The 14,076-nt window shown below is 38.8% G+C and overlaps 1 protein-coding gene across 1 annotated transcript in view; it reads left to right on the top strand.

Moving 5' to 3' along the window:
* The first annotated feature begins 317 nt into the window (after window positions 1-317).
* LOC145723068 (uncharacterized) overlaps window positions 318-14,076 on the top strand; it is a 55,395-nt gene continuing 41,636 nt past the window's right edge. Inside the window, exons 1-3 of the mRNA XM_081828741.1 lie at window positions 318-324; window positions 1,356-1,441; window positions 2,907-3,001. Of these exons, the coding sequence (XP_081684867.1) occupies window positions 2,912-3,001 (90 nt within the window). The 5' untranslated portion in view covers window positions 318-324; window positions 1,356-1,441; window positions 2,907-2,911. The remainder of the gene's footprint in view (window positions 325-1,355; window positions 1,442-2,906; window positions 3,002-14,076) is intronic.

Below are 14,076 nucleotides of genomic sequence, written 5' to 3'. Positions count from 1 at the left end.
TAGGTAAGGAGGAGGCGGAGTTTCGCCATTCGTTCTGTTTGGGGGGGACCTTTAAGCTTCCCTCCTTCGGCCTTCCGCCGTGGAGAGCACTGTCCTTTTGTTCCCTGCCCTGCCCTCGTTGCAGACTCGCGCAGCTCCAGCAGGAGAAGTGCGGGCCTCGCGTCCGGTTCGACGCCGGGCTCCTCCTGCGTGATCCGATGTGGGCTGGAGACAGGAAAAGACGGGCCGCCCTTCTCGCAGCGTTGCTCTCCTCGGCCTCTTTGACTGCTCCTAATATTAACACATTTGCTTGAACACCTAATGATGTGTCAAGTGACGTGCCAGGTACTGGGAACACAAATGTAATGAGACGAGCTCTCGGACCTCAAAGAGTTTACGGCTTAGTTGGAGACATTGACAAAAACTTGTACTTTAAAAAAACTATCATGAATGTGGTGAGAACTGTGACTTAAAAAAGCACTGAATTTTATTGAAAAGCCAGGGCAGGGCATTTGGGAAACGGAGAGCAGATGCACAGATTTGATAGCGTTGCAGTAAAGTAGCCATAGAGCGGGGTGGGAAATGCTGAAGGTTCTTGAGGTTGGTATCTAAGCAAGAATTAGTACAAATGAGCTGGTCGTGCTGCCTGTTTCAGGGGATGAGTTACTGGGAGAAGGGGAGGGGTGGGTAGGAGGGATAATAAAGATGCAAGCATGAAACAGAACTGGACTCTGTGTGTGTCTGTGTGTCTGTGTGTGTGTGTGTTGATTTGGGATTGCAAGAGAAGAAACTCAAGAGTAGGAACACTAAAGCTGTTCCATGAAGATCCGTGCAAGGATTTTTAGCAGAATAGCAAAAATACAAGATTTGTGTTTTTAAAAATTCAATCTGGCAACACCACTCGATCCCCGCCTTTCTGCGTGTCTCCAAGCTTTACGAAAAGAATTTTGAGGGTGACAATCCTAGAGGTCTAATTACAGTGATGATTACTAGGTATTAGGAAGATCAGAGGTGGCAGGAGCCTACAATGGGGAAATAGGGATGGAGCAAAGGAGACAATAAGTATTTAGGAGGTGAAATGGGGATGACTTTGTGAATAATAGCATATAAGGTCTGAACGAAAAGGACTCGAGAATGTCTCCCAGATATCTAGCATAGGCCTCAAATAGAGGTCTAGGAAGAATAAAGGAAGAGAGGAGAGTGGGGGAGAGTGTCAGAGGAGATAAATTAGTTTGGAACTTGTTGCCTTTGAGATGTCTGCACATGAGGTCTCCACTTTCCACCTCCCATTCTCTCTTCGGTTCCAAAAGAGTAGCCCTGGGTCTAATGAAACTGTTTTGCCAAGATGACTAACAACTCCATTTTCTCAATTACAGTGATCACTTCTCTGTCCTCATCTTACTCAACTTCTCAGCATCAGTTGATGCAGTTGACAGTCTCCTCCTTCATGGTCCCCTTGACAGTACGTTTGCCTTGTTTTCCTCCTAGTCTACTAGGCTGTCACTTGTCTCATTTGTCAGCTCCTCTTCTTTGACTTGAATTCTAAATGTTCAAGTGTTCCAAGACCCAGTCCTGGGCTCTCTTTCACTCATCCAGTCCCATAGCTTGAAAGATCATCACACTCTCTGTGCTGTCCACTGGTAGCCATCACTGTGCTATTGAGCACTTGAAGCGTGGCTACTAATTGAGATGTACTGTATGTGTAAAATACACACCAGATTTCAGAAACTTAGTATGAAAAAAGAAAATACTGTGTTAATTTTTATACTGATTACATGTTAAAATGATAACATACAGATATTGGGGCAAACAAGATATTACAATTAATTTTACCTGCTTTATTAATGTGGCTGCTAGCAAATTTTAAAACTGTGTATGTGGCTTACATACATACATACTTGTATAAATGTCTACAGAGAGAGAGAGAAAAATGTGGTAAAATGTTAACATTTAGGGGATCTGGGTTCCAGGTATATGGAAAATCTTTGTACTAGTCTTTCAACTTTTCTATGAGTCCTGTTCCTGTATGGCCTATTGCTAATCAAGCAAATTGACTTACTTTATAATTACCAAGTGATGAAAAAATAGGAATGAGGGCATAGGTATACACTTCATCATCTGGGACACAAGGCCGTTGGATTGACCAGCCATTTTCATTGGTGTGGGGATGGCTGCAGCCTCTGAAGCAAAGTTAGCCCCATACACAGAAAAGAGGGTAGAGTTCTCTTGAAAACCTTAAGGTCTAGATTCAGCCTTCACATGCCTTTACTTACTACCACTCCTCCAGAGGGCTGTGTGGGTCAGAACATTCCCCTTATCCCCATCCTATGCAGAAGCCAAGCTGAAAACCTCATAGTCCTTTTCAGTGCCTTCTTTCCCTCTCTGGTCCACATCCACCCCACCTCTCCCCACCAGCCCTGCCAGTTTCTAATGTGGGACAAGAGTGAGGAGTGTCTGGTTCTTCTTGGGATCCCAGAAGCAGTAATAAGTGAGCTTGATCTCCAAGAATGGAGAAGATTGAGGGGGAATGGGGTGGGGAGGAAGGGGTTAAGGTATTTAAGGCAAAACAAAAACAAAAAAACTACCATATACAAAAGCTTAGAAAGGGATACAAAATTGCATCAACTGCCCTATCAGCTTCATCCAACTCTATGTGGAAGATGTGCAAAGGAAAGCTTTGGAAGTCTGGTAAAAATAACTAGATTGATTTAAATCATGGGATTAAGTAGTGGCAGATAAGATTGCCCTTATATTTTATAACTGAATTGGCAAAACTGGTGGCCCAGATAATGGGAAGTAGGCATCCACCAGGAGGTCTGGGGAGTTTTGGCTAATTCATCTACTAATCATTCTTTAACTGCCTCCTTTAGTTTTTTCATTTTTTTTGTTTTTTGGTGTATTTTTTGGCATTACCATCGTGACCTGAGAATCTATGTCTCCCACACATTTTGCCTGGTACCTTGCCTTTGACGTCTCCAGTGTGGAGAAAGCTCTTCCCTCACCTCTCAACTCTGGGACTCAGGTAATGATATTTTTTATTCCTTAACATTTCTCTCAGCAATATGTTTGCAAGGAAGTCCACTCCAAATATCTGCTCCCTTTGCCCAGAATATAAAATTCACTCTTTTATAAAGAACTATAGCATGACATAAAGTTAAAATGATGTCTTCATTAAGCATGATTTAAAAGTTGAAGTAGAAGTGATTTTTCTTTTTTTTTAAGATTTTATTTATTTGGGAGAAAGAGAAAGAGAGAGAGTGGGAGTGAGCATGAGCAGGGTGAAGGGGGGCAGAGGGAGAAGCAAACTCCCTGTTGAGCAGGAAGCCCAAGGACATGGGGCTCGATCCCAGGACCTTGGAATCATGACCTGAGCCGAAGGCAGACACTTAACCAACTGAGCCACCCAGGCGCTCCAGAAGTTATTTTTCAGTAAGAAAAGATACTTAGTATATGACTTGGACTCATTGCACATTTCTGCACCTTAATTTTTCCATCAGTAAAAATCATATTTGTGACTGCATACTTTATTGGGATGCCAAGGTGATTGTGGGATTTTTAAGCATATTAATGTTCTTCATATGGAAAAAATATGAATGACAGTGAGCAAGAAGTACTAGTCTTAATGTGTTTTAGATACAAAATTTTGCATCTAAAATAATTAAAGCCAAAGAGCGGTCTTTATGGATCTGACCCTCTATGGCCAAACTTTTTTTATAAAGATCTAAAAGAATGTTTGCATGCTCAATAAATAATGCTTTTTATTGTATAGAAAAATACCTAAGACGCATTTAGATTTATTTTATTCACCTCCAATGGAATAATTCTGTGTTTTCCTCATTTGTTTGTGGCAAATTTGAGTCCTGAAGGAGCAGAATAAATAATTCACTGGGGTTTCAATACAAATTAGTGAGTAAACAAAAATTAGACCATAAATTGCTATATGACCTACTTGGAAGGACTGGTTAAAAGAAGGAAAGAGATTGCAAAAGATATTGTGTTAATATATATGACTATTCCACTGAATGAAAACTTATTAAAATTACAAAAATTACAGACCTGTTGGAAATATATGAGGTAATATGACAAAACAATAATAAAGAGATACACAATTAAGAATTAGAAGATGAGGAGGAAAAGATAAGAAAAAATTAACAACACCAAAACCAACCCCTTGGAAAAACAGCATGAGAAAGTAAATATAAGCATGCCCCTAAGGAAGTACAAGAGATTTCTTACTGGGAAAAGTAGGAACTGGGAAAGAGAGAGCTCTTACACCTCAGAGGTCAGAGCCACTGACCTCAGATCCCAGTTAGACACTTAGAACCAAAACGTGCATGAGTGTAAAGTGTAAGAGTAAATATGTGTGTTTCTATTCATACACAGACCCCCAGATTGGCACAGCCTTATTATCTGTTTTGAAAATTAATTAAAGAGAAGCGACCTTCCCCCAAAGATAGGAAATTGGTGAGTATGTCAGGAGGAAAAGGAGGAAGGCTGGTATATTCGGAACAAAGATAGGTACCATGCCCAAGATGAAATGCCGTCCCAAATGCCCCTAAATTTCTAATGCCAATGACTACATTTATGCCCTACAGACTTCAATTTTTAATAAAGAGCTGTCTCTCTTACTATGATAATTTTTAATATATGTATGCATCCCTCTTTCAATCTATTTCTATATTCTCTTTATGTGTCCATCTATGCATTCATCCATATGCCTACCTCTACCTGTACATTTATCTATTTATCTAATATGGTTATGGAATTCTGTTTTATAGATTAATTGCAAAAATAAACTCACCATATTTTTCCTCCCTCATAACAGGTGAAGGGGCTCAGGAAAGAATATGTAATATTGAATTTTCTAATTGGAAAAATTTAAAGGAAAATATATATGTATACATACATATATACATATTAAGCAACAAAAGTTGTGCACATACTTGTGACTTACATGTTGAGGAAGAGCAAGACAAAGAATGAGAAAAATAAAAAATTAAGCTATTGGAGGAACAGACATAGGAAGTATATATGGACACATCTTACGCAGGTTGTGGGTTTACCATCCCAGCTCATTCTTTTCACCCAGTTTTTGATAATTTAAATGTTTCCTTTGCCCCTGGCACAGTGTGAAGCTCTGTCAGTAGGTGGCACAGGAGAGACGTCTCAGGCTGGAAGGATCTAGCCTGCAGTTGGCGTGTGCTCGCTCCAGCGCTTGGCCTTGCGTAGGCCTCTACAGTTCCTGGTTCCTGCAGTGCAGGTGAAAAAATCAAGGAACCCACAGCTTAATAGAACAAATAAATCTGTTATACTTATTACTATAACAAAGCTATACAACAAAGATGCCTCTGAAATTTAAGAAGAAAAAGAAAAGGATGCAAAAAAATTAACCAGTCTGTCGGAAGAACAACAACAGAAAGGGAAATGTGAGCATACTACTACAGAAGCAGGGCAGATTTTATAATTTGGGAAGTAATAAGGTCTTCTCTATGCTAAGCTTGAAATTTAAATCAACACACACCTATGTCAAACAGATCATAGTAAAATCTTGAAGTGAACAAACTTACCAGACTCTGGTCCGCCTGCTGTCATCTATTCGAGCATGATTTGTCTGTGAATACTGCAACACGGCAGAGTCAATGTGTGATTCAATTCATATATCTAAACCTAAACACAATTTATTCACTGTTTCAGATCCCTATGTATATATGTCTCTATCTATGTGTCTGTCTATTGCAAGACGTGACCTGCCGCACACACAGTGCATTAGTGACTATGTCAGGAGGGCTGGCCCGGGGAAGGCAAAGACAGGTGTACCTGTCTTAAAATGCCTTCCTCATCCATCTCTACCATTCCTGATTCACCACAAATTTCTAGTACTAAAAATTTAAATTATCTCCTGGATTAGGTCAAAAAACAGCATTGATGCAGATGTCAGTTGTTAAAAGTTGTTTCTGTCTGCCTAACAACATATCCTGAAAAATCCTCCTTATCAGTTCCTACAGATCTTACTTATTCTTTTTTTTATATCTGCATAATACTATATCATATATACGTACTGTAGTTTATTCAACCACTTTCCTATACTTGGGCATTTATTAAGCTTTCAATATTTTGCAATTACAAATCATGTTGCAATGAATAATCTGCATATGTATTTTTATATTGCTGGAAGTGTGTTCAGGTTAACGTGCAATTGCTGAGTCAAAGGATAAGTGCATATATGGTTTTGTTAGATATTCCAAATTTCCCCTTAGAGGGGTGTAACATTTTGTGTTGTGAAAATACCTGTTTTCCCACAGCCTTACCAAGAGACTGTATTGTTAAGCTTCTGAATTTTGGCCTATTTGGGTTGGCATAGGCAGCACAGAGTGATAAAAATAACATGAAGAAATATGTACAATAGTGGATATAAATTTTTCAAGGCAGAAATCATTTGCTTTTGGATTGGCATATTCACCTATTGAGAGCATCAGTCTCCAGATGCTCTTGCTTTGTTACTATCAGAAGTAAGCTCTCTCTCACATAAACGCTAAAGCTGTTTGGCCAGTGGGTGGCACTCTCGTGCTACTTTAAAGGGTAGATTCCAGACTAGCCCTCTCAGGTCACATACCTTAGGACAATAACTCTTTAAAAATCCACTGCCTGTGTTCACTAGGTAAACTAGGCAAGAGTTTCCAAGGGATAAGTCTTTTTTAAAAAAACCCAAGACTAATATGCTTAGCAGGAAAGAGTTTTCTGAAGGGCTAAAGAAAAACAATGTAGCATGTTCTGATTTAAACAGCATGTGGTAGTTTTGATCTGATAACGAAAATTAGCTAAATTAAGAACCAAATTCATGGGCAATGAGAACTAAACCGTGATCATGTGGCTCTTTAATATATGTAAATATTAACAGATCTGCATTTTTGTCCTTGATGAAATGACCTACACAGGTCCAGAAAAACTGGAGGGCGGCCTTACCTGCACTCTACAGACACCCCTCTCCCTTACTCCAGTCTCCAAACAGAAATGCAGATGTCTTTGCTTAGCTCTTGCAGTCCATTTCCTAATGTTACCTTCACAAAACTGATCTTGACATGAATTCCTAGAGCATTTTTGCATTGAGAAAAATTGACAAAGATGATCTTAAGGACCAGAGAATCCTTACACTGATTACTTTGTGGGCTAAAGGGAGACGGAAATCTTAGCAAACCTAGAGTATTAAACTATAGGTCTTGAATATTCATTACTTACTTCAAAAAGCAGGTAATTTTCAAATCAAAGAGAAAGAAGGTTGAGTTCACAGATTAGAGCTGTGTTGTTTATCTTCAGTATCAGGCATATTCATTATCAAAATTAATTAAATGTCATATAGATTATATTTTAAAATATTTTATCAGCAGAGTCCTAGCAGAAAAATGAGAGCATAGGAGTAGGATACATCAAAATGGGATATATCAAAAAAAGGTCCTAAGAGCTTTAATAAAGACCACAAAAGATTAGTTGAAAATAGCCAAACTCCCATTCTAGAATAAGCACAATCAATATTCAGTAAACATTACCATGATCAATAAAACTAGCAACATGATACACACTGAGTTCTGATACCAACGGTTAAATCACTCCTTATGACAACCTTTAGCCAAATGTGGCTAAGAAATCATCTCCGTTCTGAATTTCTTTCTCTGCACTGTGGAAGTTCCCCCTGCCACACATTGTCACCTGCTGGCTCAGTCCTATTTGGGTCTTACAGACTTTGTTCTAGTTGCCAGACAGTCCTGAGTTCTTGCTTATGCTCTTGTTCCAAGGTCACCTGAAGTGCAGTCTTCATAAAGGAATTCCCAGGAATGTCTTCTTCCTTTCACCATGCTTGCTCAATGTCTGTTGCTAATCATGTATGACCACAGGAGTGGCTCATCTCATTGTGTGTGTGTGAGGCCCTGTGGCTTCTGTGTGTCTCTAATTTGAGCATTCTAAGTTTTCTGGCCATAGCCTCTCTGTTTTCCTCACAAGCAGTTATAGAAGGAGGGGTTTTCAAATCTGCTCTATAAATATTGAGCTTTTTTTTCTAAAGGGAAGATTAAACTATATGAGTAATAGAAGATGACAGTGAGCTTATAAGAGTTACCATTTTATTACCTTCCATTTCTTGAACAAGAATTTCATTAAGTCTACCTAGCAACCTTGAATATAGGAGTTGAACTGGTAAATCACTCACAACTGTGAGAGGAATAGTATTTTACCTAGAACTTTTGAAATTTTTCAGAAGCTGAAATTGAAAATCAGCTAAGTGTTCCTGAAGAATCTATTACCTTTCTAGTCTGCCTGTGCATTTCAATGAGCAGGTTGAAGCAATCTGGGCATTCCATTTTTTTTCTAATAAATATGCATCTGCCAACTATTTATACATACATAATAAAATTGACTGCTTCCTGTGTCCCAGGCAGTTTTAAGCACTTTCCTGGTATTATCTGACATAATCTTCACAACAACCCTATGAGATAGGTACTCTGAATATCCACATCTTATAAATGATGAATTTCTAGTATTCATCAGAGAAATGCAAATTAAAACACAATGAAATAACATTTTACACCTGTCAGAATGCCGGAAATTAAAAACACAAGAAATAACAAATATTGGTGAAGATGTGGGTAAAAAGGAACCCTCATGCACTGTTGGTGGGAATGCAAGCTGGTGCAGCCACCATGGAAAACAGCATGGAGTTGTCTCAAAAAAATAAAAATAAGATTATTATATGATCTAGTAATTCCGTTACAGGGTATTTACCCAAAGAAAATGAAAACACTAGAATTTAAATAAAATTAAATTAAAAAAGAAAAAACACTAATTCAGAAAAACACATGCACCCCTATGTTTTTGCAGCATTATTTACAATAGCCAAATTATGTAAGCAACCCAAGTGTCCATCTACAAATAAATGGAGAAATAAGATGTGTTATACAATACAATATTCAGCCATAAAAAAGAATGAAATCTTGCCATTTGCAACAACATGGATGGACCTAGAGAGTACAATGCTAAGTGAACTAAGTCAGAAAGAAATATCACATGATTTCACTCATATGTGGGGATTGAAGAAACAAAGCAAATGAACAAAATTTTTTTAAAAGACAGAAAAAAAACAGACTCTTAAATACAGAGAAAAAGCTGGTGGTTGCCAGAGGAGAGGTGGGTGGAGGGATGGATGAAATAGACAAAGGAGTACACTTGCTGTAGATTGAGAGTATACTTACCTTGATGAACACTAAGAAATATATAGAATTGTTGAAAAATTATATATAAGTGTTAATTATTCTTGAATTTAAAAAAAACTTTAAATGGTGAAATTCTAGCTATGTAAGTAGGAAAAGGTAGAATGAGGAAACTGTAAGTAAGCCAGAGGGTCTGGGGAATATAGGCACTCTACCAAGAGCAGGCAGAGTAAATCATCCCCAGTGGACCTACACAATGCCCAGATAGAGTATCCCTCAGTAATGTAGCCTGATGACGGAGCCTATGTCCTGAGGAGAGAGAGCCAGAGGCTCAGATTGGGTGCCCATTCTGTGGGACAGGAAGCTATTGACCCTCCTAATTAGACTGGGCTAGTAAAGAGGTAAAACAAAAGAAACAATAGACCCTGGCAGGGCTTCCTGTGACCAGGACTTGAGAGCAGAGAGAGAACAAAGACCTTATTTCCATCTTGTATGGATAGGGCAAACTCCCCCTTGCGCTCTCACTGCACTGGGCCAGACTGCAGCTTTTAAAGGACTCTCCTGGGAGGCAAGGGCTCCCTGGTGGGAATAAGTTGCAAGTAATTCATCCTAAGGAAGGCAATGGGTAGCATGTGAAATGGCTGGACAATTGTTCTGTGTTCATGTTTGATTTTATGCCTTTTAGAGGCTATGGGAGAAGTGCCCCCACCATATCCTCTACAGGCATTTATAATTTCCATACAAGCAAGCCCAACTTCCAACTGCAGCTCCTTGCTTCAGGGCTAGCTATGGCCACCAGAGCCCACTGGGCCTGTGCACAGGGTGGGCTGAAAGTTCCAGACAATGAATACCAACTCTATAGTGGGGTGATAAATACCACATCCCTCTTGCCACTTGAGCAGATAACTCTGAAGTGCATGTTCCCCAGAAGAATTTTGCCCTGATTGCCCACTCTGGTAACTTAATAATACATCCTCTTAAGGGCCATCATTCCTTCCCTTCTTAGTGTCTTCTGGGCTCACCTCCTGTGTTGGGGGGGGTCTCCAAGACTCCCCTCCCCCAGGTTCAGTGATTCACTAGCAGGATTCACACAACTCAGTATAAAGTCATACTCATGGTTATGATTTATTACAGCTAAGGGACAAAAAGCAAAAAGAAAAGGTGCGTGGGATGAAGCCCTAAAGAAACCAGGAACAAGCTTCCAAAATGTTCTCCTCCAGTAAATCACACAGGATGTGGTTTTTTCGTACAGCAACAAGTTGTGACAGCATGTTTGAAAAGCTGTCTACTAGGGGAGCTCATTAGAGACTCAGTCCCCGAAGTCTTTAACGACAGTTGGTCTTATAGACACCATCTGCTCGGCGTGTGCCCAAATCCCAGACTCCCAAAAGGAAGGTAGGTGTTTAGCGCAAACCACATTGTTTGCATGAGGTTTAGGCACAGTGAGCCATTCATATGAGTGTTTTGGGAACCCTCTCAAAATCCGAGTTCCCTGAAGCCAGCCAAGGGCCAACCTTGCAACAGTCCTCAGGATAGCATTAGGCCTGGTGTGTTCATGCTTTTAGCCACATAAAAAATACCCCAAATAAATTTCTTACCCTCAGATCTTTTTGTCAGGGTTCACTTAACCCAGACTAATCCTGGAGTATGCTCCTCCTCTGAGATTACTGGCTAGTAATCATGTCAGAAACTCAATATATTTGATTTTGAACCTTATTAATGTTTCACTCTTTTTCAAAATGCTTTGGATTCATATACAGTATATTACACACACCAAAAAGAACTGAGAATGTGGTAGAGTGGCTAGCTGGGAGTCAGGGATCTGGACTTCAGTCCTTTTATACCTCACATAAGGATTGGCTAACATCAACAGATTTCAGTTTGTTTCTACCAATAATCCCTTGTAAATTCCTGTTTTCATTCATTTGGGCTATTATAGCAAAATGCCATAGACTGAATAGCTTAGAAATAACATAAATTTATTTCTTAGAATTCTGGAAGCTGGGAAGTCTAAGATCAAGATACCAGCAGATTCGGTATTTGGTGGGAGTCCACTTCCTGGTTCTTTTCACTGTGTCCTTAACATGAAAGAAGGGGCAAGGGAGCCCTCTTGGTTATCTTTTGTAAAAGTACTATTCCCATTTATGGGGGTTCTGCCCTCATGACCTGAGCACCTCGCAAAGGCCCTCTACCTCCTACCATCATCACATTGGGGATTAGATTTCAACATATGAATTTTAGGGGAAAAGCAAATATTCAATCTATAGCAATTCCCTACCACCATAAACCCCCCATTTCTTTGATTTTTTTCTAGAAACTTTAATCACCTTTATTGCGGTATAATTTACATTCAGTAAAATTTATCCCTTGTAATTGTGCAAATCAATGATACATGATAAATTTATACCACTATATAATCACCACCCCAATCTAGACAAAATAGATGTCACCCCAAAAAGTTCCTTCATGGCCCATTACATTCAATCTTTTCCTCTCCCCTAACGCAAATACTAGACATTTATTGATCTGGTTTTTCCTTCATTGTAGTTTGCCTTTTCTAGATTTTCATGTGATAGGAATCATAGAATGTAGTCTTTTCTGTCTATCTTCTTTCACTTGGCATAAGCCACTTGAAATTCATCCATATTGTTGTGAGCACCAGTAGTTTATTCCTTTTTGTTGCTGAGCAGTATTCCTTTGAATGAATATAGAATGGTCTGTTTATCCATTCACCTGTTGATGAACACTTGAGTTTCTTCCTGTTTGGGCTGTTATGAATAAAATTGCTAAGGACATTCATGGAAAAAACTTTGTAAAACATGTTTTTATTTTTCTTGAGTAAATACTGATGAGCAGGATTGCTGAGTTGTGTGGTAAGTGTATGTTTAATTTTTTAAGACTGCAGGACTTCTATGCAACCCAGCTATGCCTTATGCATTCCCAAAAGAAATGTGTGAGAAATACAGTTGTTCCATATCCTTATGGATGCAGTATATTGTCAGATGTTTTTCTTTTAGTTTTAGCCATTCCAATGGATGTGTACTAATAGCTCATGGTAGTTTTACCTTATATTTCCCTGATGACTATCCATGTTGATTGAACAACTTTTCATGTGGGTTTTTTTTTTTTAAAGATTTTATTTATTTATTTGAGACAGCGAGAATGAGAGACAGAGAGCATGAGAGGGAGGAGGGTCAGAGGGAGGAGCAGACCCCCTGCCGAGCAGGGAGCCCGATGCGGGACTCGATCCAGGGACTCCAGGATCATGACCTGAGCCGAAGGCAGTCGCTTAACCAACTGAGCCACCCAGGCGCCCATCATGTGTTTTTTTGACATGCATATAATATAACTTGTTTGGTGAAGTGTCTCTTCAAATCTTTTCCCCATTTTTAAATATTGAGTTGTGTTCCCAATATTGTAAGAGTTCTTTATTCATTTAAGATACAAGTCTTTCATCAGATTATATTTTGTAAATAATGTTTCCCAATCTGTAGCTTGCATTTTTATTTTCTTAATGAAGTCCTTTTAAAATAGCTTTATTGGGGCACCTGGGTGTCTCAGTCATTAAGCGTCTGCCTTCGGCTCAGGTCATGATCCCAGGGTCCTGAGATCAAGCCCTATATTGGGCTCCCTGCTTGGCAGGAAGCCTGCTTCTCCCTCTCCCACTCCCCCTGCTTGTGTCCCCTCTCTCGCTATGTCTCTCTCTGTCAAATAAATAAATAAAACCTTTTAAAAAATAAATAAAATAAAGTAAAATAGCTTTAATGAAATATAACTCACATATCCTACCATTCACCATTTAAAGTATACAAGTCAATGAATTTTAGTGTATTTATAGAGTTGTGCAACCATCAGTGCAATCTAATTTTAGAACATATCAACACTCCAAAAATACACCTTGTACTCATCAGCATTCACTCTCCATATCCTCTTACTGAGCCCTCATTACCCACCCAGGCCTCTGTAACCACTAAACTATTTCCTATATCTCTGGATTTGCCTATTTGGAACAGTTCATACAAATGGAATCATATAATATGGATATGTTGTGATTAGCTCCTTTGATTTTGTAAAATGTTTTCAAGTTTCATCCATGTTAGAGCACATATATATACTTCATTTCTTTTAACTGCCAAATAATAGTCCATTGTGTGAACATACTACATTTTCTTTATCCATTCATCAGTTGATGGACATTTGGATTGTTTCCACTTTTTGGCTGTAATGAATAAAGCCTGCTATGACCATTCTTATATAAATGAGTTTTTGTGGACATATGTTTTCACTTACCACTAATAATGTATAAGTGTTCTAATTTCTCCACATCCTTGCCAATACTTGTTATTATCTTGTCTTTTTTATTTTAGCCATCTTAGTGGGTGTGAAGTCTTATTTCTTTGCTTTACATTTCCTAATGGCAAATGAAAGTGAGCATTTTTCATGTGCTAATTAGCCTTTGTGAATCTTCTTTGGAGAAATGTCTTTTCTTATCTTTTCCCATTTTTTTAAAGGGGGGGGGTTGGTGGGGGAGGGGTAGAGGAAGAGGAAGAGAGAGAATCTTAAGCAGGCTCCATGCCCAGCATAGAGTCCAACAGGGAGCTCGGTCTTACAACCCTGAGGTCATGACCTGAGCCAAAATCAAGAGTCGGACGCTTAACTGACTGAGCCACCCAGGCGCCCCTCCTTTTCCCATTTTTAATTGGATTGTCTTAATATATATATGATTATATATAAAAGTTCTTTATCTATTCTGGACATAAAACCCTTATCAGATATATAATCTGCAAATATTTTCTCCCATTCTGTAGGTTTTACTTATATTGTTTGCAGAACAAAAGTTTTAAATTTTGATGAAATTCAATTTATAAACTTTTTCTTTTTTCCCTTAAAGTTTTTTTTT

The sequence above is a fragment of the Leptonychotes weddellii genome, chromosome 1 (assembly GCF_054177405.1).
Source record: "Leptonychotes weddellii isolate Sample4059 chromosome 1, ASM5417740v2, whole genome shotgun sequence".
NCBI classification, from domain to species: domain Eukaryota; kingdom Metazoa; phylum Chordata; class Mammalia; order Carnivora; family Phocidae; genus Leptonychotes; species Leptonychotes weddellii.
Note: the sequence above shows the minus strand (reverse complement) of the source record. Positions and strands in the feature narration are given on the sequence as shown.